The sequence below is a fragment of the Nicotiana attenuata genome, chromosome 7, assembly GCF_001879085.1.
Source record: "Nicotiana attenuata strain UT chromosome 7, NIATTr2, whole genome shotgun sequence".
In the NCBI taxonomy this organism is placed as follows: Eukaryota; Viridiplantae; Streptophyta; class Magnoliopsida; order Solanales; family Solanaceae; genus Nicotiana; species Nicotiana attenuata.
Window position 1 is genome coordinate 44971881 of NC_031995.1, and position 15983 is coordinate 44987863.

The window sequence follows — 15983 nt, forward strand, 5'->3', positions numbered from 1 at the left end:
CAGCACGGATTCGATCTCATTTTCGTGTCGCTTCATTTAAACCCATATTTCAATACTATAAAAAATTTGTTCCACCAAGTTCCTGACATTTTTAGTGACTTATAACATCATATGCACAAGTTCCTTAAATATATTGTTGTGCACAAGCTTAAATAATGAAATATTTTATCAATTTTAAACCAATCAACCATTATTATGACTCCTAGAATAAGCACTTGATCCCGATATAAATCTTTCCATGGGAAAAAAATATTTATTGCATGACTTAAAAATAACAAATAGCAAACTAACAAATACAGTTACCATGTAATAAATTTGCATAGTGTGTATCAGCTTTGCCCTCGTGCGAAGAGTGACATCTTGTTTCAACAGTAATTATAACTATGCCTTAATCTCAAAAAAAGTTGAAATAGCTTCTCAAGGGCGGCTCTAAAGGCTTGGCAAGTGAGGTTATTGTCTTAGGCCCCGAAAATTTGAAAGCCCCAAATTTACTTTAAAGTCTTATTATTATTATTATTATTATTATTATTATTATTATTATTATTATTATTATTATTATTATTATTATTATATACTACATAATTTATATAAAGAAAAATGTTATAGTATATTTTTTTATTATTTGATTGAGGCTATTTTACACTAATAAGTACATAAATTATGATAATTTTCTCACTCATTAATTAATATATTTGCTTTATTCTTCAATTTTATTGTTATCCGTTTTATATAGAAATTAAGTTATATATATCGACAACATAATGAATTTCTTTTACAATCTTCTCTGAAGCATGAACACAAAAGTATTCATGCACCAGTTTTCTTTTAGTATATTTCAACATATTATATTAGATTATTTATAGTTTATTTTAAATATTCACCAATAAGTGCTACTAATTAATTGAACGAACTACAATTATCGGTTAAATTGATCAGAAAGAGTAAATATTTTTGATACAGTCAATGCTCAAAACTTAAAAATAAATTATTTTTGTACTTGGCAAAAGAAAACTACCAATTAGATTATTAAATAGCAAAGAACTAGACTAAAAATATAAATGACTAATATGTATCATAAAATTTTCGAAACTTTATATAAAAATATACATATATATAGGTGTAATAATAAATTTAAATAGCTACTTTTATAGTCGGTTTGGTTCGATTTTCGGTTATTTTTTTATTAAAACCAAAACCAAACCAAATTTGATCGGTTTTTAAAATTCAAAACCAAAACCAAACCAAACCTAAAAAGTATCTATTTTTTTAGTCGGTTTGGTTTGGTTCGATTTTTCGAATTTTTATGAACACCCCTACTTTTCAATATAGTTTCGCCTTAGGCTACAAGATTCGTTGAATCGCCCATGAGTCCAATTAGTCAAAATTCGATGGGGAAAAAAGCAAAGAGAACTAGTTGTACTATTGCGCTGATTAGGCTGAGCCCCACGAAAAAGAGAAGACATAACAGTAAATCATGGCTAATTAGTAACATTCAGCCAAAACTGGTAGGTCCTAACAATATGTAGTCACATACCATCCTCCACGAGTCCTGTTCCCATTTCCACTTGCTAGATTTCATCCTTTTTTTTTGGTTAAGTATAGATTTCATATTTTATTACTTTGTAAATATTTTAAATCATTAAAGTCTTTATCTTTAATGCCTTGTTAAAGTCCTATAAATACCCGTCCATGTAGCCATTCATCTCCATCCTGCACAGTAACAAAGAGGTAGCAAAATACATAGAAAGAAAAGAATTAGAAAGATGGAGACTTTCCCAGTGGTTAACATGGAGTTGCTTAACACTGAACAAAGGGCTGCAACAATGGAGACAATTAAGGATGCTTGTGAGAACTGGGGCTTCTTTGAGGTATAACATCATTAAACTACATACCTATATAATTTTCTCTCATAAAAAATGAAATGAAATATATATATGCACTGAAATCGTGTATTGTAATAACATGTGCAAATATATGAAGGTGGTAAATCATGGGATCTCTCATGAGCTTCTGGACACAGTGGAGAAGTTGACAAAGGGACACTACAAGAAATGCATGGAAGAAAGGTTTAAGGAAATGGTAGCAAGTAAAGGGCTTGAAGCTGTTCAGACTGAAATTAAGGATTTGGACTGGGAAAGTACTTTCTTCTTGAAACACCTTCCTGTTTCAAATATCTCAGAAGTTCCTGATCTTGAAGATGAATACAGGTCAAAGGATCTCTAATTCTGCTCCAACTTTTAACCTGCATATGTTGGACCACAAGATTTAATTTAATGGATTCTTTTTCCCCTTTGGATTCGCTTCTACCAGAGGCAGATTTATGTCGGTTCAACTGAATTATTGCTTTTCGAGCCGTGGAAGCAGCCTCTTGCAGGATAAGGCTGCATGCAATAGACCCTTGTGGTCCAGTCCTTCCCCGCATCCTGCGCGTAGTGGGAGCTTAGTGCACCGAGCTACCTTTTTGTTCAAATTATGTACTACTTTATACTTTATTTGATTAAAAAAATCAAAAATTTATACATAGAATCAAAACAAACTCATGCTCTAGATCCTGAATTCAACCTTTGATTTGCTGACTTTACATGAAACATGACAGGAAAATCATGAAGGAGTTTGCTGAAAAGCTAGAGAAATTAGCAGAGCAACTTTTGGACTTGCTCTGTGAAAATCTAGGACTGGAGCAAGGTTACTTGAAGAAAGCCTTTTATGGTTCAAAGGGTCCTACTTTTGGAACCAAAGTTAGCAACTATCCACCATGCCCCAAGCCTGATTTGATTAAAGGCCTCAGGGCTCACACTGATGCTGGTGGAATCATCCTTCTATTCCAAGATGACAAAGTCAGTGGTCTCCAACTACTCAAAGACGACAAATGGATCGACGTTCCACCAATGCGCCACTCCATTGTCATAAACCTCGGAGACCAACTTGAGGTAAGGATTTAACTTATATACACTGTTACTGTAAAGAGTGTTTACATTATCATTACCTGAGATATGATTTTTTACTATTTGGTTAACTTTTAGGTGATTACTAATGGAAAGTACAAGAGTGTGGAGCATAGGGTGATTGCTCAGCCTGATGGAAACAGAATGTCCATAGCTTCGTTCTATAACCCGGGGAGTGATGCTGTCATCTATCCAGCACCAGAATTGTTGGAGAAAGAGAACAAAGCCATTTATCCTAAGTTTGTTTTTGAGGACTATATGAAATTATATGCAGGTCTTAAATTCCAGGCTAAGGAGCCAAGGTTTGAAGCAATGAAGGCTGTGGAAACTACTGTCAACTCTGCCCCAATAGCAACTGTTTGAGACTTTGATGGAGTATTAATTAGAAAACTGATTAATGAGAAGAAAATGGCTTAATATTAAGATTATGATGATGATGTAATAATGATTTGTTTATGTTGATTAGTGGGGGTGTTTTTCTTGTTTTATGCCACTTGGGTTTTTTGATGTACTGTTGTCTGGTAATCTAAGAGGAGTTTTATTGTTATGTTCTCAAAAGAAGTTCCTTTTAACTTGAATTAACTCTTTTCTAGTAAATTACCTTGAATTTTCCAATAATTACCTTATCAGTGACCTGAGTGCGAGAACTGAAACTCAATATGAAAAGCACTTAACAATCCAAACCGAATATCCAGTCAGAATTTATATATCTCAAGAATATACAGAGCACACATTTCTTTTCTTTTACGATGGTGATGTCCGGATCAGCATGAAGCACAACTCAACTAAATGTTATGTGACAATATTGTAAACATGCAGAAAAGGGAATTAGTAGAAGTTAAGGGGTATCTTAGCAATTGTTATTAGTGGTAGTTAGGGGTTGTTAAAGTCTGTTAGAACCAGTTACATTAGAGAAGGGATTAGAACTACTTAAAGGGAATATTCGTATTGTAAAAAGGCAGTTAAGAAGAAATAATACTACTCTCTCTTTCTCTTTCACAGTCCAAATTTCAGTCTCTGTAAATTGTTCAGGAGCTATTCTTGCACTTTAGTTCCTTAGATTTACAGAATTACTATTCAATTCATTTAGCACATTCCATTTGGTATGAGAGCTTCAGCATCCTTGGCCGGAAGACATGCCGGAGGCGACGAGAAATGGTGAGATGCATCGAGAAATTGAAGAAATCAGAGAACAAGTTAAGGCGATGGGAGAAAAACACGATGAGGTGATTGGGGAAATTAGACAGCTAATAGCGGCAATGGCGGCGAATCAACAAGCGTCGGCGCCACCAGTAGCGGTCCCTCCAGCTGCGATTCATGAGAACGATGAGGATTATCTTGACAGAGGCAACTATCTTGACAGAGGTAACCCTAATTACAAATACTCTCGAGTAGAATTTCCTAAGTTCAACGGGAATGATTTGGAAGGGTGGATTTATCGATGCGAGCAATTCTTTGAATATAAGGGAACGAATGAGGAGGAGAAGGTTAGAATAGCAGCCATTAACCTAGAGGGCAGAGCATTAAAATGGCATCGAGCAATGATGAAGGGCCGAGTGGGTAGGGGATTACCCAATTGGAATGACTACCTTAGGGGGTTATACCATAGATTTGGCCATACCTTACATGAAGATCCGATGGCAGAGCTAATTAGCTTGAAACAAACGGGGAGTGTGCAGGATTTCTTGGATTCTTTTGATGGGTTGTTAAACCAAGTTGAGTTATCTGAGGAATACTCTATCAGCTGTTTTTTAAAGGGACTAAAACCAAAAATTAAGGTACAAGTGAGGATGTTATCTCCACGTACTCTAACAAAAGCCTACAGCCTAGCCAAATTAGTTGAACATTCCCTGAACTTGCAAAAGAATCAGAGGAGTTTCAGACCCTTATTACCTACTCCAGCTTCTTCTGGGAATTCAAACTCCAGGGGAAACCTACAGATTCAAGGGGCTGGGAGTAGCAGAAATGTAGAAGGGAACAGGTTCTTGGGTTCCAACGGGAAATCTGTAGTGAAGGGATCTAGGAGATTATCCACAGCTGAGATGGATGAAAGGAGAGCCCAAGGGTTGTGTTTTTGGTGCGATGAGAAGTTTGTCCCTGGTCATAACTGCAGGGGAAGGAAGCAAATGTATCTGCTAGAAATAGGAGAGGAGGAAGAAGACTGGGAGGCTACTAAAAATTTTATTGAGGAGGAAAATAGAGAGGAATCAACTTTAAGTCCTCAGATGTCTGTTCATGCACTAGATGGAACAGTAGACTACAGAACAATGAGGGTAAAAGGGGGTGTAAAAGGTAAGATGGTACATGTTTTGATAGATACAGGGTCTACTCATAACTTCATGGACCTGGATGTAGCTAAGAGATTGGGGTACAAGCTGGAAACTATTTCTCCATTCTCTGTAGCAGTTGCCAATGGTAGCAAAATTCACAGCAGGTACATGAGTAAGGGGATTACATGGAAGATGCAAGGAGTGGAATTCAGAGCTGACATGTTAGTCATGCCTCTGGGGGGAGCAGATGTTGTCTTGGGAATACAGTGGCTAGTCACTCTAGGGGATATTAAATGGAACCTTAGGCAGCTGAAGATGGAGTTGCAAATTGGGGGTAAAAAGGTGTCACTCAGAGGTAGCCAACCAGGTGCTCCTAAGTTGTTAGACAATCACAAAATGCAAAGATTGCTGCACAAATCTGGGGAGTTGAGCATGATGATCACAGCTTATGTTCAACCAATCGAAGGAGAACTTGCTACTTTGAACTTCCAACAAGGGCAGGACTCTGATGACTTGCAGAGGTTACTGGCCAAACACACTGGTCTCTTTGAAGCACCTAGAGCTTTACCTCTTCAAAGAAGTCATGATCACAAGATTATACTCAAGGAAGGAACCTCCCCTATCAATGCCAGACCCTACAGATATGCTGCTAACCAGAAAGATGAGATAGAAAAAATTATCAAAGAGATGTTGGATTCTGGTGTCATCAGGCCTAGTGTAAGTCCCTATTCCTCACCTATTGTCATGGACAAAAAGAAAGATGGTACTTGGAGGCTTTGTATAGACTGTAGACAATTAAATAGTTGCATTGTTAAAGAAAAATTTCCAATTCCTATGATAGAGGAACTATTAGATGAATTGGGAGGGGCAAAGTTTTTTTCAAAACTAGATTTAAGATCTGGTTATCACCAGATTAGGATGGCTGACCAAGATATTGAAAAGACAGCTTTTAGATCCCATAATGGACACTATGGGTTTATGGTTATGCCCTTTGGTTTAACCAATGCACCCTCCACTTTTCAAAGTTTGATGAATCATATATTCCAAACCTTCCTCAGAAAGTTCATACTTGTATTCTTTGATGACATTCTAATATACAGCTCTTCTTGGTCATCACATTTAGTACATTTAGAACAAGCCTTCAAAATCTTGGAGGATAATAATTTGTTTGTCAAGCTTAGAAATGTACATTTGGTCAGACAAAGGTATAGTACTTGGGCCATATTATCACTCAAGAAGGGGTAGCAGCTGACCCAGGGAAGGTGAAGGTGATGGTTGAGTGGCCTGTACATAAAAATGTGAAGGAACTCAGGGGATTCTTGGGTTTAACAGGGTATTATAGGAGATTTGTGAAGGGGTATGGGATGATAGCTAGACCCCTGACTGATCTTCTGAAGAAAGATAAGTTCGAGTGTTCTGAGGCAGCAACTCAAGCATTTGAAACTCTCAAGATGGCTATGAGTACAACACCAGTGTTGGCACTCCCAGATTTTTCCCAGGAGTTCATTATTGAAACTGATGCATGTGGGCATGAAATAGGGGCTGTATTGATGCAAGGGGCTCATTCTCTAGCTTATTTGAGCAAGGCTTTGCATGCTAAGCATCAACACCTCTCAGTGTATGAAAAGGAGATGATGGCCATTGTGACTGCAGTGGATAAATGGAGACCATATCTCATTGGCAGGCGTTTTCTTATTAAGACAGACCACCAGAGCCTCAAGTATCTTCTAGAACAGAGGGTATCTACCCCTAGCCAGCAGAAATGGGTTGCTAAACTTATGGGGTATGACTACAACATCATGTACAAAAAGGGGAAGGAGAATGTAGCAGCAGATGCTTTGTCAAGGTTTCCTATGAACAGTATTCAACTCTTAACTATCTCTACTGTGACTTCAGACTTCCTTGCAAGAGTGATATCCTTTTACTCGGGAGATCAACACCTACAGCAGTTGGCATCTCGGCTTAGTCAGAATGCATTAGCCAATCCTATCTATTGGCTAAAGGATGGCATCATTTACAGGAAAGGCAAAATAGTGGTTGGCCCTGACAAGCTCCTCAGAGATGACATTTTGCACTTCTTTCATGACAGTGCTGTTGGAGGTCACTCAGGAATGGCTGCCACTTTGCATAGAGTTAGTCAAGTTTATTATTGGAAGAAGATGAAAACAGGAGTTTATGAACACATTAGGAGCTGTGACACTTGCCAAAGGTGTAAGGGTGAGAATGTGAAGTCCCCAGCCCTGTTACAACCCCTACCCATTCCTGAAAAGGTATAGCAAGATATCAGCTTAGAATTTGTTGAGGGGCTACCTAAGTCTCACAACAAGTCAGTAGTATTGGTGGTTGTTGATAGGCTCAGTAAATATGCTCATTTTATCAGTCTGGTTCACCCCTACACTGCGTCAACAGTGGCCCAGGCCTTCCTAGACAATGTATACAAATTACATGGGTTGCCCCAAACTATAGTGAGTGACAGGGACACTATCTTTTTGAGTAAGTTCTGCCAGGCTCTTTTTGAGGCTCAAGGAGTTCACTTACATCACTCTTCTGCCTATCATCCTCAATTAGATGGGAAAACAGAGGTGGTCAACAAGTGTTTGGAGAGCTATCTCAGATGCATGTGCAAGGATAGACCCAAGGATTGGGTGCACTATCTTCCCTTGGCTGAATGGTGGTACAACACTAACTATCACTCTGCTATCACGATGACCCCTTCTGAAGTCCTATATGGCCAAAAACCACCCCTCCACCTGCCCTATATTCCCCATAGTTCAATGGTAGATCAGGTTGACAGGAGTCTCCAAGCCAGAGAGACCACCATCAGATTGCTAAAGCATCATCTCCTGTTAGCTCAATCCCGGAAGAAGGCTCAAGCTGACAAACATAGAACTCCTAGGAGTTTCAATGTAGGTGACATGGTCTTTGTGAAGCTGCAACCGTACAAGCAAATTTCCTTGAAGAATCACTCCTATCATAAGTTGAGTCCAAAGTATTTTGGTCTCTTCAAGATCATCAAAAGAGTGGGTACTGTGGCTTATCAGTTGGACCTACCTCCACAAGCAAAGATCCATCATACATTTCATGTCTCTCAGCTAAAGTCACAGACTGGTACTGCTACAGCCACGCCTAAACTGCCTATTTCCCTATCTCCTCATGGGTACATTGTACTGGAGCCTGAAGAGATTTTGGATAAAAGAGTACTCTCTAAAAACAACAGACATGTCACACAGCTTTTGGTGAAGTGGTTCAACTGCCCCACTAAGATAACACATGGGCCGACTTGCACGTCTTACAACAGCAATTTCCAACCTTTGTCCTTGAGGCCAAGGACTCTTAAGAGGGGGGAAAAGTTGTTATGTGACAATATTGTAAACATGCAGAAAAGGGAATTAGTAGAAGTTAAGGGGTATCTTAGCAATTGTTATTAGTGGTAGTTAGGGGTTGTTAAAGTCTGTTAGAACCAGTTACATTAGAGAAGGGATTAGAACTACTTAAAGGGAATATTCGTATTGTAAAAAGGCAGTTAAGAAGAAATAATACTACTCTCTCTTTCTCTTTCACAGTCCAAAATTCAGTCTCTGTAAATTGTTCAGGAGCTATTCTTGCACTTTAGTTCCTTAGATTTACAGAATTACTATTCAATTCATTTAGCACATTCCACTAAACCATTGAGCAGCCCGCTTTATCCCACATGCACAGCGACCAAGTAATGGGGTGCACCAAAGTTGAAGCAGATAGCTGATCATCGAGCCTAGGTTCTCCAGGTTGTTACTACTACACCTTAAGCACTCAATAATGGGCTTGGGGTTCATAGATCCAACATAAATATTTAGCAAACACCTACAGTTCCGAGATAATGCTATCGCATGGACCAGATCACAAGTTATAGCTTCAGATATAGAGAAACAATATTAAACCCTTAAACTGATACCTGGTAGAACGATATGGTTCCAGCTCAACAATAAGCAGCTTTCACCTTTTTTCCCCATTTCAAACATGAAATTAGGGCTGTCAAATTTGGCCCAAGCCCAAATGACCCCCCCAACCTATCCAAGGTTGGGCTGTTTATTGACTCGCCCATTTATTGAACTTAGCCTATTTTGACCCAATCCATTTAAAGTAGGGCTAATTTTTAGCCCAAATTAATCCATGAATAACTTTGTCAAAATATCTTAGAAATAACTTTTTTTTGTGTTTGACATGTCATATATGACCATAACAAAAGAAAAAAAAGTCTTATTTAGTAATTATACAATATATAAGAAAATAACACATATTAATTAAAGCTTAATAAGAGTTTGGCGGATTGGGTTATGACCCCAAAATCGACTCAACCCGCCCATTTGACACCCCTGCGTGAAATCAAACTTTTTAGAAAGCAATGAAAAAGGAGATGAGCAAAAAAAGACATGGTTGGCCAGCTTAATCTTCCTTTTTTATTACAAGAGAAGTTGATATATGGAACAACTAAGTCAAGCAGCTGGCTTGCTATGAATGAATTTGAAAATGTCTAAAGTGAGATATAGTAGCTTTGCATTAAGTTCCAAAATCCCTTTCAAAGGTAGTAACAATTATACTAGCAACAACGTCTCTTCAGCCATGGCACACATGGATTCTGAAATATCTACTTCCAATAGAGAGCAAAATAAGAGAAAGAAACCTTTCAAGCACTCGCCAAAGAAAAATTGTATATGTCAGAACTCAGAAAAATGACAAATTGATAATCGTTTCCATCACAAGATTCTGGTTTCATCATAAATGCAGATCCTACATGTCTAATTGATGTTTGAAAGCCAAAATTTTCTGGTTTCACGTATATAAATTTTTTATAAAGAAATAAATATTGCAAATTTATTGTCAGGTCTCCGCCTAAGCTTGACTAGCATCATTCTTGTTATTCGAATTATCAGCCCCTTCAGTCTTCGGGCTCTCAACCATTTGCTGAGAAGCTTCTTCATTGGAACAATGATTTTTCAGAACTGTTGAGATGTCAATCTCAGAAGCTCCAGCAAGCTTAAATCGCTCGACTGCAGTATCAAGTTTCTTCTTCCAACCAGTCATCCCCAATTTACATTCAACTTGCGACCGCTCAAAAAGCATATTACCCCAAAACAAATGTATTTGAGATTTCATTACAGCAGCTTGCTGCGCAGCCTCATCAGCTGAAATTCCACCCGGACCACCTGCAGCCAACACCTCAGCCTCAGGACCGCTTCCCTGTTTCTTCCTTCTCCTTAGTAGTTCATCTTTCTTGCTTGCACTAGGATCCTTTAGTTCATTAGCCCTCAGCTCCTCCAGCTTTTCCCACATTTCAGTCGCTGCTTTCATTTTCTCTTCTGCACTTTCAAATAGAGCAAGCGTCTCAGTAGGATCCCAATTTGACAGGTCCTCTTTCTTAGCCAAGACAAAAGACCAGTGGAGTTTTGCCATTTCAAATTGCTGCTGCCCTAATGCCAGCAACCCCTCATAAAAATCTGGTTTAATCAAGAGAGCCTCCTCATACTTCTCTTTGGCCAGAGAATATTTTTCTTTCACCCAGTCATAGGCTGCTTGAAGCTTAGTAGCCATCATCTCCTTTGAAGCAGAATCATCGATCGGCATTCGTTTCCTGGCCGCACACATGTGCACATTTCCCCAGTTGAAAAAAGCGAGAGCAGCCACTTCCTGAAACTTTAAGGCAGCCTTGTCAAAAAGAGCTTGAGCCGCTTCACTTGTCACAGTCTCCTCAAGGGCTTCAGAGCTGAGCTCCATTCCAAGCTCATGCAAGTCAATGTGAGCATCTGGATCAATCCCAATGTGGGTCCTGAATAGCTGAGCAAACTCGAACAGCCAATCATCCATCTCAACTTCCTTACATTCAGGATCTTCCGTTGTGGTTTTCTCTTTGGTAGTATCCTTCTCTGTCTTGTTAATCTTACTGTCCTGAGTTTCCACCATGGAATCACTTAGTGAAGAATGGGATCCACTCTCATCTTCTATAGTCTCCTCACTCTCGACAGGCCTCTCTTCCTCTTCCAACAAAGCTGGTTCTTGTTCAGGACTCACCTCAACAATATGCAATCTCAGCATCCCAATGGAGTCACCTTCATCTGTGTCAGGGTCTTTTGGTACTAAACTATCAACCCAGGACTCAGCCAATCTAAGCTCACCTGTGCAGGTAACAGTTACTAAATCACCATCACCGTCCTTATATTTAACAAGAACAGACTTAGACATTGGAAACCGTTTAGTAACAATATCCCTCAACACTCTAAAACTGCAATTTACAGGCATTTGGGCGAGCCTTATATCATGATCATAAACAAGCTTCAATGGCCTCCAACGAATCACAGCATCCTTAGAATGTCCGTGGACTGTAAGTGATGCTGACAAAGAAGCCAGCTCCTTCTTGTCATCCCTACTAGGACTTGCATTAGGTTTAGAAGGACCATTTGAAGGCTTCAAGACAACCCTCGGCATCTGAACTTTGCCCTGAGTACCATTTTCAGCAGGGTTAACATGAGAGGGCTTATCTGGTTTATTATTAGCTGATACAACCGAAGCCCCAGCTGAAGGTGTTAGCTTCTTAGACATTGATCGAGAAGGTAAACACGGTCCTAGACCGGCAATAGAGGCTGCACCCACCGCAGACGCACCAAGGGCAGCTGGAGATGGGCGGCTCCAAAGGTCTTGCTGGCGAGGACCAAGTATCATACTCAATCGCCCTGCAATTTCCAAAGCATCCCGGTGATTCCCATCAGCATCCAGTAGCATCTGCACATCTTGCATTGCCATTTCATACTTTCCAACAGCCTCAAATGCACGAGCCCTTCGTAGAAGGGCCCTAACAAAATGGGGCTGAACCTGAAGTGCCATAGTACACTCAGAAATAACAGAATCATAATCAATGGGCTTCATTTGCATCAAACACGCCGCTCTATTGCTGTGGAACACAGCTCTTTCTGGGTGTGTCTTTGGTGTAAGTTTGAGAGCATTCTCATATTGTTGTAAAGCACCTACAAAATCCTTAGCCTGAAATCTTTTATTTCCCTCTTCTTTCAGCTCATGAGCTCTTTTTAAGAAAATGGATGAGTCCAAATCAACAGTACCATTAACAGCAACAAGTTTATGACTCTCCCCTACAGCTCCTTGATTCTGGTTTTGATTTTGACTTTGATTAACACCACCCTTTTTCTTCCTAGCACCTGATTTCCCCATATAATTATCCCTTTCAGAAACTTTTCAAGATTCAAACTCTAATACTTATAAGCCAAGAATAACCATAATTCATTAAAACCCCACTATTTGGTTTGCTATAAAAATCAAGAAAGAATAGAAAAGGCAACTTACAGAATACAAAGTTTACATCTTTGGTGGAAAACTGAGTGTTATATGATAGAATCTTGAAAACCCAGATTCTGAATTGAGGGAATGATTGATTTGACGAGATGGGTCTTCGAGGGAAGCACTGAGGGTTTAGTGCAAAGGTTTTTGGACTTGAACCCTAGATAGAGGAGGTGTGTGTTGTTCATTGTTGGATTGAATATCCCCTGTAGGCCAGGATAATTTGGTCCATTGTTAGCCGTAGGATGGGTGATCTAGTGCTGGCATTCACCGTAGATCTGTTTTCTGTTATTGGATAATTAATTAGGATTTATGGGCAATGAGAATGCCGTTAACTAACTTATTGTATGTGTTGCTGTGAAAGTTAGAAGGAATGCAGGATGAAGACGACACATAATTCAGATGCTATATGTTTCTATTTTTAGGGAAACTAACTACCCGTTTGGACATAAGAATTTTTTTACCTTTTTTCGAAATTGGTCATAAAATTTTTAGTTTTCACTTGAAAATATATTTTGTAATTTTTTAAAAATTAAAAAAACTCCAAAAAATTATTTTTTAAAATTTTCACTCAGATCACTCATAAAAATTCAAATAATCCAAAATTATATTCATGTTCAAACACAATTATAATTTTCAAATATCATTTTCAATTGAAAAAAAAATCATTATTTTTTGAATTTTTACAATTCTTATGTTCGAACGCCCACTAAAAATCGAAAGTTTATGAATCCCTTGAATTTTGTTCTAAAGAACGTGTTGTACATTTCCCGATGGGTTTGAGGTGCTTTGAAAGAACTACGTATCTTTTTTTTCTTGGCCAAATAGGTGTACGGTCCCTTAAACTTGACTCTAATTTTCATTTTGACACCTTAACTTAGCACTTTTCCTATGAACACTTTAACTCTATTTTGGTCTATACCATTTAAATACAACGCATGACCGGGCTGCAAAAACTTAAGCGTGTGTTTTTAAATGCTTCACACGTGGAATAACATACCAACAATATTCTTACACGTGTTTATTTATCCAGGTCGGATAAAAAATCCCTTTTTACCTTACCCACATTTTACCTCGCCTCACTTAATCAATCATCCACCCAAAATCCCCTTTCTTTAGCCTAATAAACCCTAATGAACTACATTGAGACCGATTCCCGATGGAATCTTCATCGATTTTGAGTTAGATTCAACTGTCCATCAACAGCTTGGTCAATTATATTGTCACACCTCCTTTTTTACACACCTACCCCGAAGGATAAGGTATAAGGGAGTTTTTCCATTTGAAGTGACATTATTCGAAATGGGATTATTTATTTGTTTTTAGAGTCGCCACTTGGGAAAGGATTGGCTTTTGGTGTCCCAAGTCACCGATTTAATTTAAATCCCAAATCGAGGAAAAATTCGACTTCCTAATTGGAGTCTGCGAACCAGAAATTCTGAATAAGGAATTCTGTTGACCCGGGGGAAGGTGTTAGGCACCCCCGGATCCCGTGGTTCTAGCACGGTCGCTTAAATTATTATAATTGGCTAAAAATCTGATTTTAATACATGTTTTAATTTATGTGCCTTTTAAATTTAAACCGCTTTTATTATTATTTTTTAAAGAGAATTGCAATGTCGTGAAAACGCGTCTCGAACCACGTCACATAAATGCGCCCGCGGTTTTTGACACATTTCGACTTCGTTGAGATTTGGATTTGGGTCACATAACCCGAGTTTAGGAAAGTAATTTTAAGTTACGCGCCTAAAGCAACTACGCGTTTCCAAGTTTGCGAGGGCCATGGAAAATTCAACTAATGGCACACCTCGATTCTAATTTCAAAGGATTGTGCTCAACTAAAGCAAACTACGGTTGTTCATAATTATTTTTCTAAAGCTAATTTAAGATTATTGTGAAGGTCTTTATGAAAATGATTGTAGGGAAGCGTATAATTTATGTAACATATTCATGAATTTAAATATAAGAATATTAGTAGTGAAAGAGAAATGAACCAACCCAAACAATTCGTGCCCCCAATTCACTGAAGTTGTCAATTAACAGATTCCACTCTAAACATGAATTTTATAAAATATGCAAAAACCAAAAAAGTTGCTCACGTAGCAATTAAATCTTAACATACTTACACTAAGAAGATTATGCACTACTTTTAGTAATTAATTTAAACAATGCCTCAATATATCAAATCAATTAAATAAACAAAACAAGAGAACATTCACCTAAAATATAGAAAACAAAACAGAATATTTGGCAGAAACCCATTAGAGCAAATATATTATTGGGATATTAGATGAAAATTGACCTTGTGACGGGAATTGTACAGCAATATAGAAGAAGGGCCGACTCTGAGCCGACGAATGAAACCGTACAGAGAACTTATTAACGGAAACCTCGAACCGACCACCTCTAACACCGACCCCTCGAACGGGAACTCGCCGGCGACTCCGCCATGGATTCTACCATTTTAGCGTGATGAAATGGCTGTTTTGGAACTGATTTTCAGAGCAGTTTTACTGGGTTTTGGGGGGCTGGAGTTTGAAACTAAAATGGTGGCTTTTAGGTGTTATCAATGGCTGAAAGAGTAACGGGTTTGGACGGTTGCTGACCTTCTCTTTGTGTATTAGTGTTCAAGCTGCTCTTCTTTAGGCAGGAGATGAGATCGACGACTACTCTGATGGGAGGGTGTCTATGTTTTTGAAATTGAAAACTTCCGGTAGGGTTTCTATAATTGGGTATTTTATATGAAAGTGAGAATGGATGATGACCATTGGATTAGAAGGAAATAGATGGCTAAGATTAAATCTTGCACTTAAATGGGCTAATGGGTTGGGAAGAATGGGCTAAGGAAATTTGGGTTGGATCATGTCTTTTTGTGTCTCAATTTTCGGCTAAGAAGACTCCAAAAATTATTATTCAAAACCATAGCTAAATTCCTTTAATATAAGATAACTATACTACATGATGCAAAAACAAATTCTAATTAATTAAACTAAACTATATTAAAACATAAAACTATTATACATATATTTTTTGTATTTTCTAACATTATATAAAGGTAAAAATAAGGTACTATTTTTGTTTATTTTTTACTTTACGAAAGGTGCATAAAATAAAATATTTGTTTTGTAATTTTCATTTTCTTGTATTAAAATAACGTAAAAGAGTAAAATTAGTTGAAATGGCGATATTAGGCCTAAACTAAATATTTACATGCTAAAATGGGTAAAATTTCGGGGAGGGTCAAAAATCACATGTCAACAGCTGCCCCTCTTTGACTGGAAACGCGAAGAGTTTTCAGACAAAGAATGACTAGACAGGTTTTTTGACCCGACCCTTATTTAAGGAGAGCAAAAACTAAGAAGAGGGAGAATGTGACCGAGCCATGGTATCTGAGCTGCCTACATATCCTTGGCTATAAAGGAATCAGGCCACGTGTAGTTCAGAA

The 15983-nt window shown here is 38.1% G+C and overlaps 3 protein-coding genes across 3 annotated transcripts; 2 read left to right on the plus strand and 1 right to left on the minus strand.

Annotated features, from left to right (window-relative positions):
- LOC109229011 (1-aminocyclopropane-1-carboxylate oxidase) lies at nucleotides 1628–3523 on the plus strand. Its single transcript, XM_019394309.1, has 4 exons — nucleotides 1628–1868; nucleotides 1981–2207; nucleotides 2597–2930; nucleotides 3024–3523. Exons 1-4 carry the CDS (start codon nucleotides 1764–1766, stop codon nucleotides 3306–3308), a joined length of 951 nt encoding a protein of 316 aa, XP_019249854.1. The 5' UTR covers nucleotides 1628–1763; the 3' UTR covers nucleotides 3309–3523.
- On the plus strand, nucleotides 4082–6460 carry LOC109230015. The gene has a single exon (XM_019395554.1). It carries the CDS (start codon nucleotides 4082–4084, stop codon nucleotides 6458–6460), a length of 2379 nt encoding a protein of 792 aa, XP_019251099.1.
- LOC109229012 (HSP-interacting protein-like) lies at nucleotides 9884–12874 on the minus strand. Its single transcript, XM_019394310.1, has one exon. The coding sequence runs from the start codon at nucleotides 12410–12412 to the stop codon at nucleotides 10085–10087; it is 2328 nt and encodes a 775-aa protein (XP_019249855.1). The 5' UTR covers nucleotides 12413–12874; the 3' UTR covers nucleotides 9884–10084.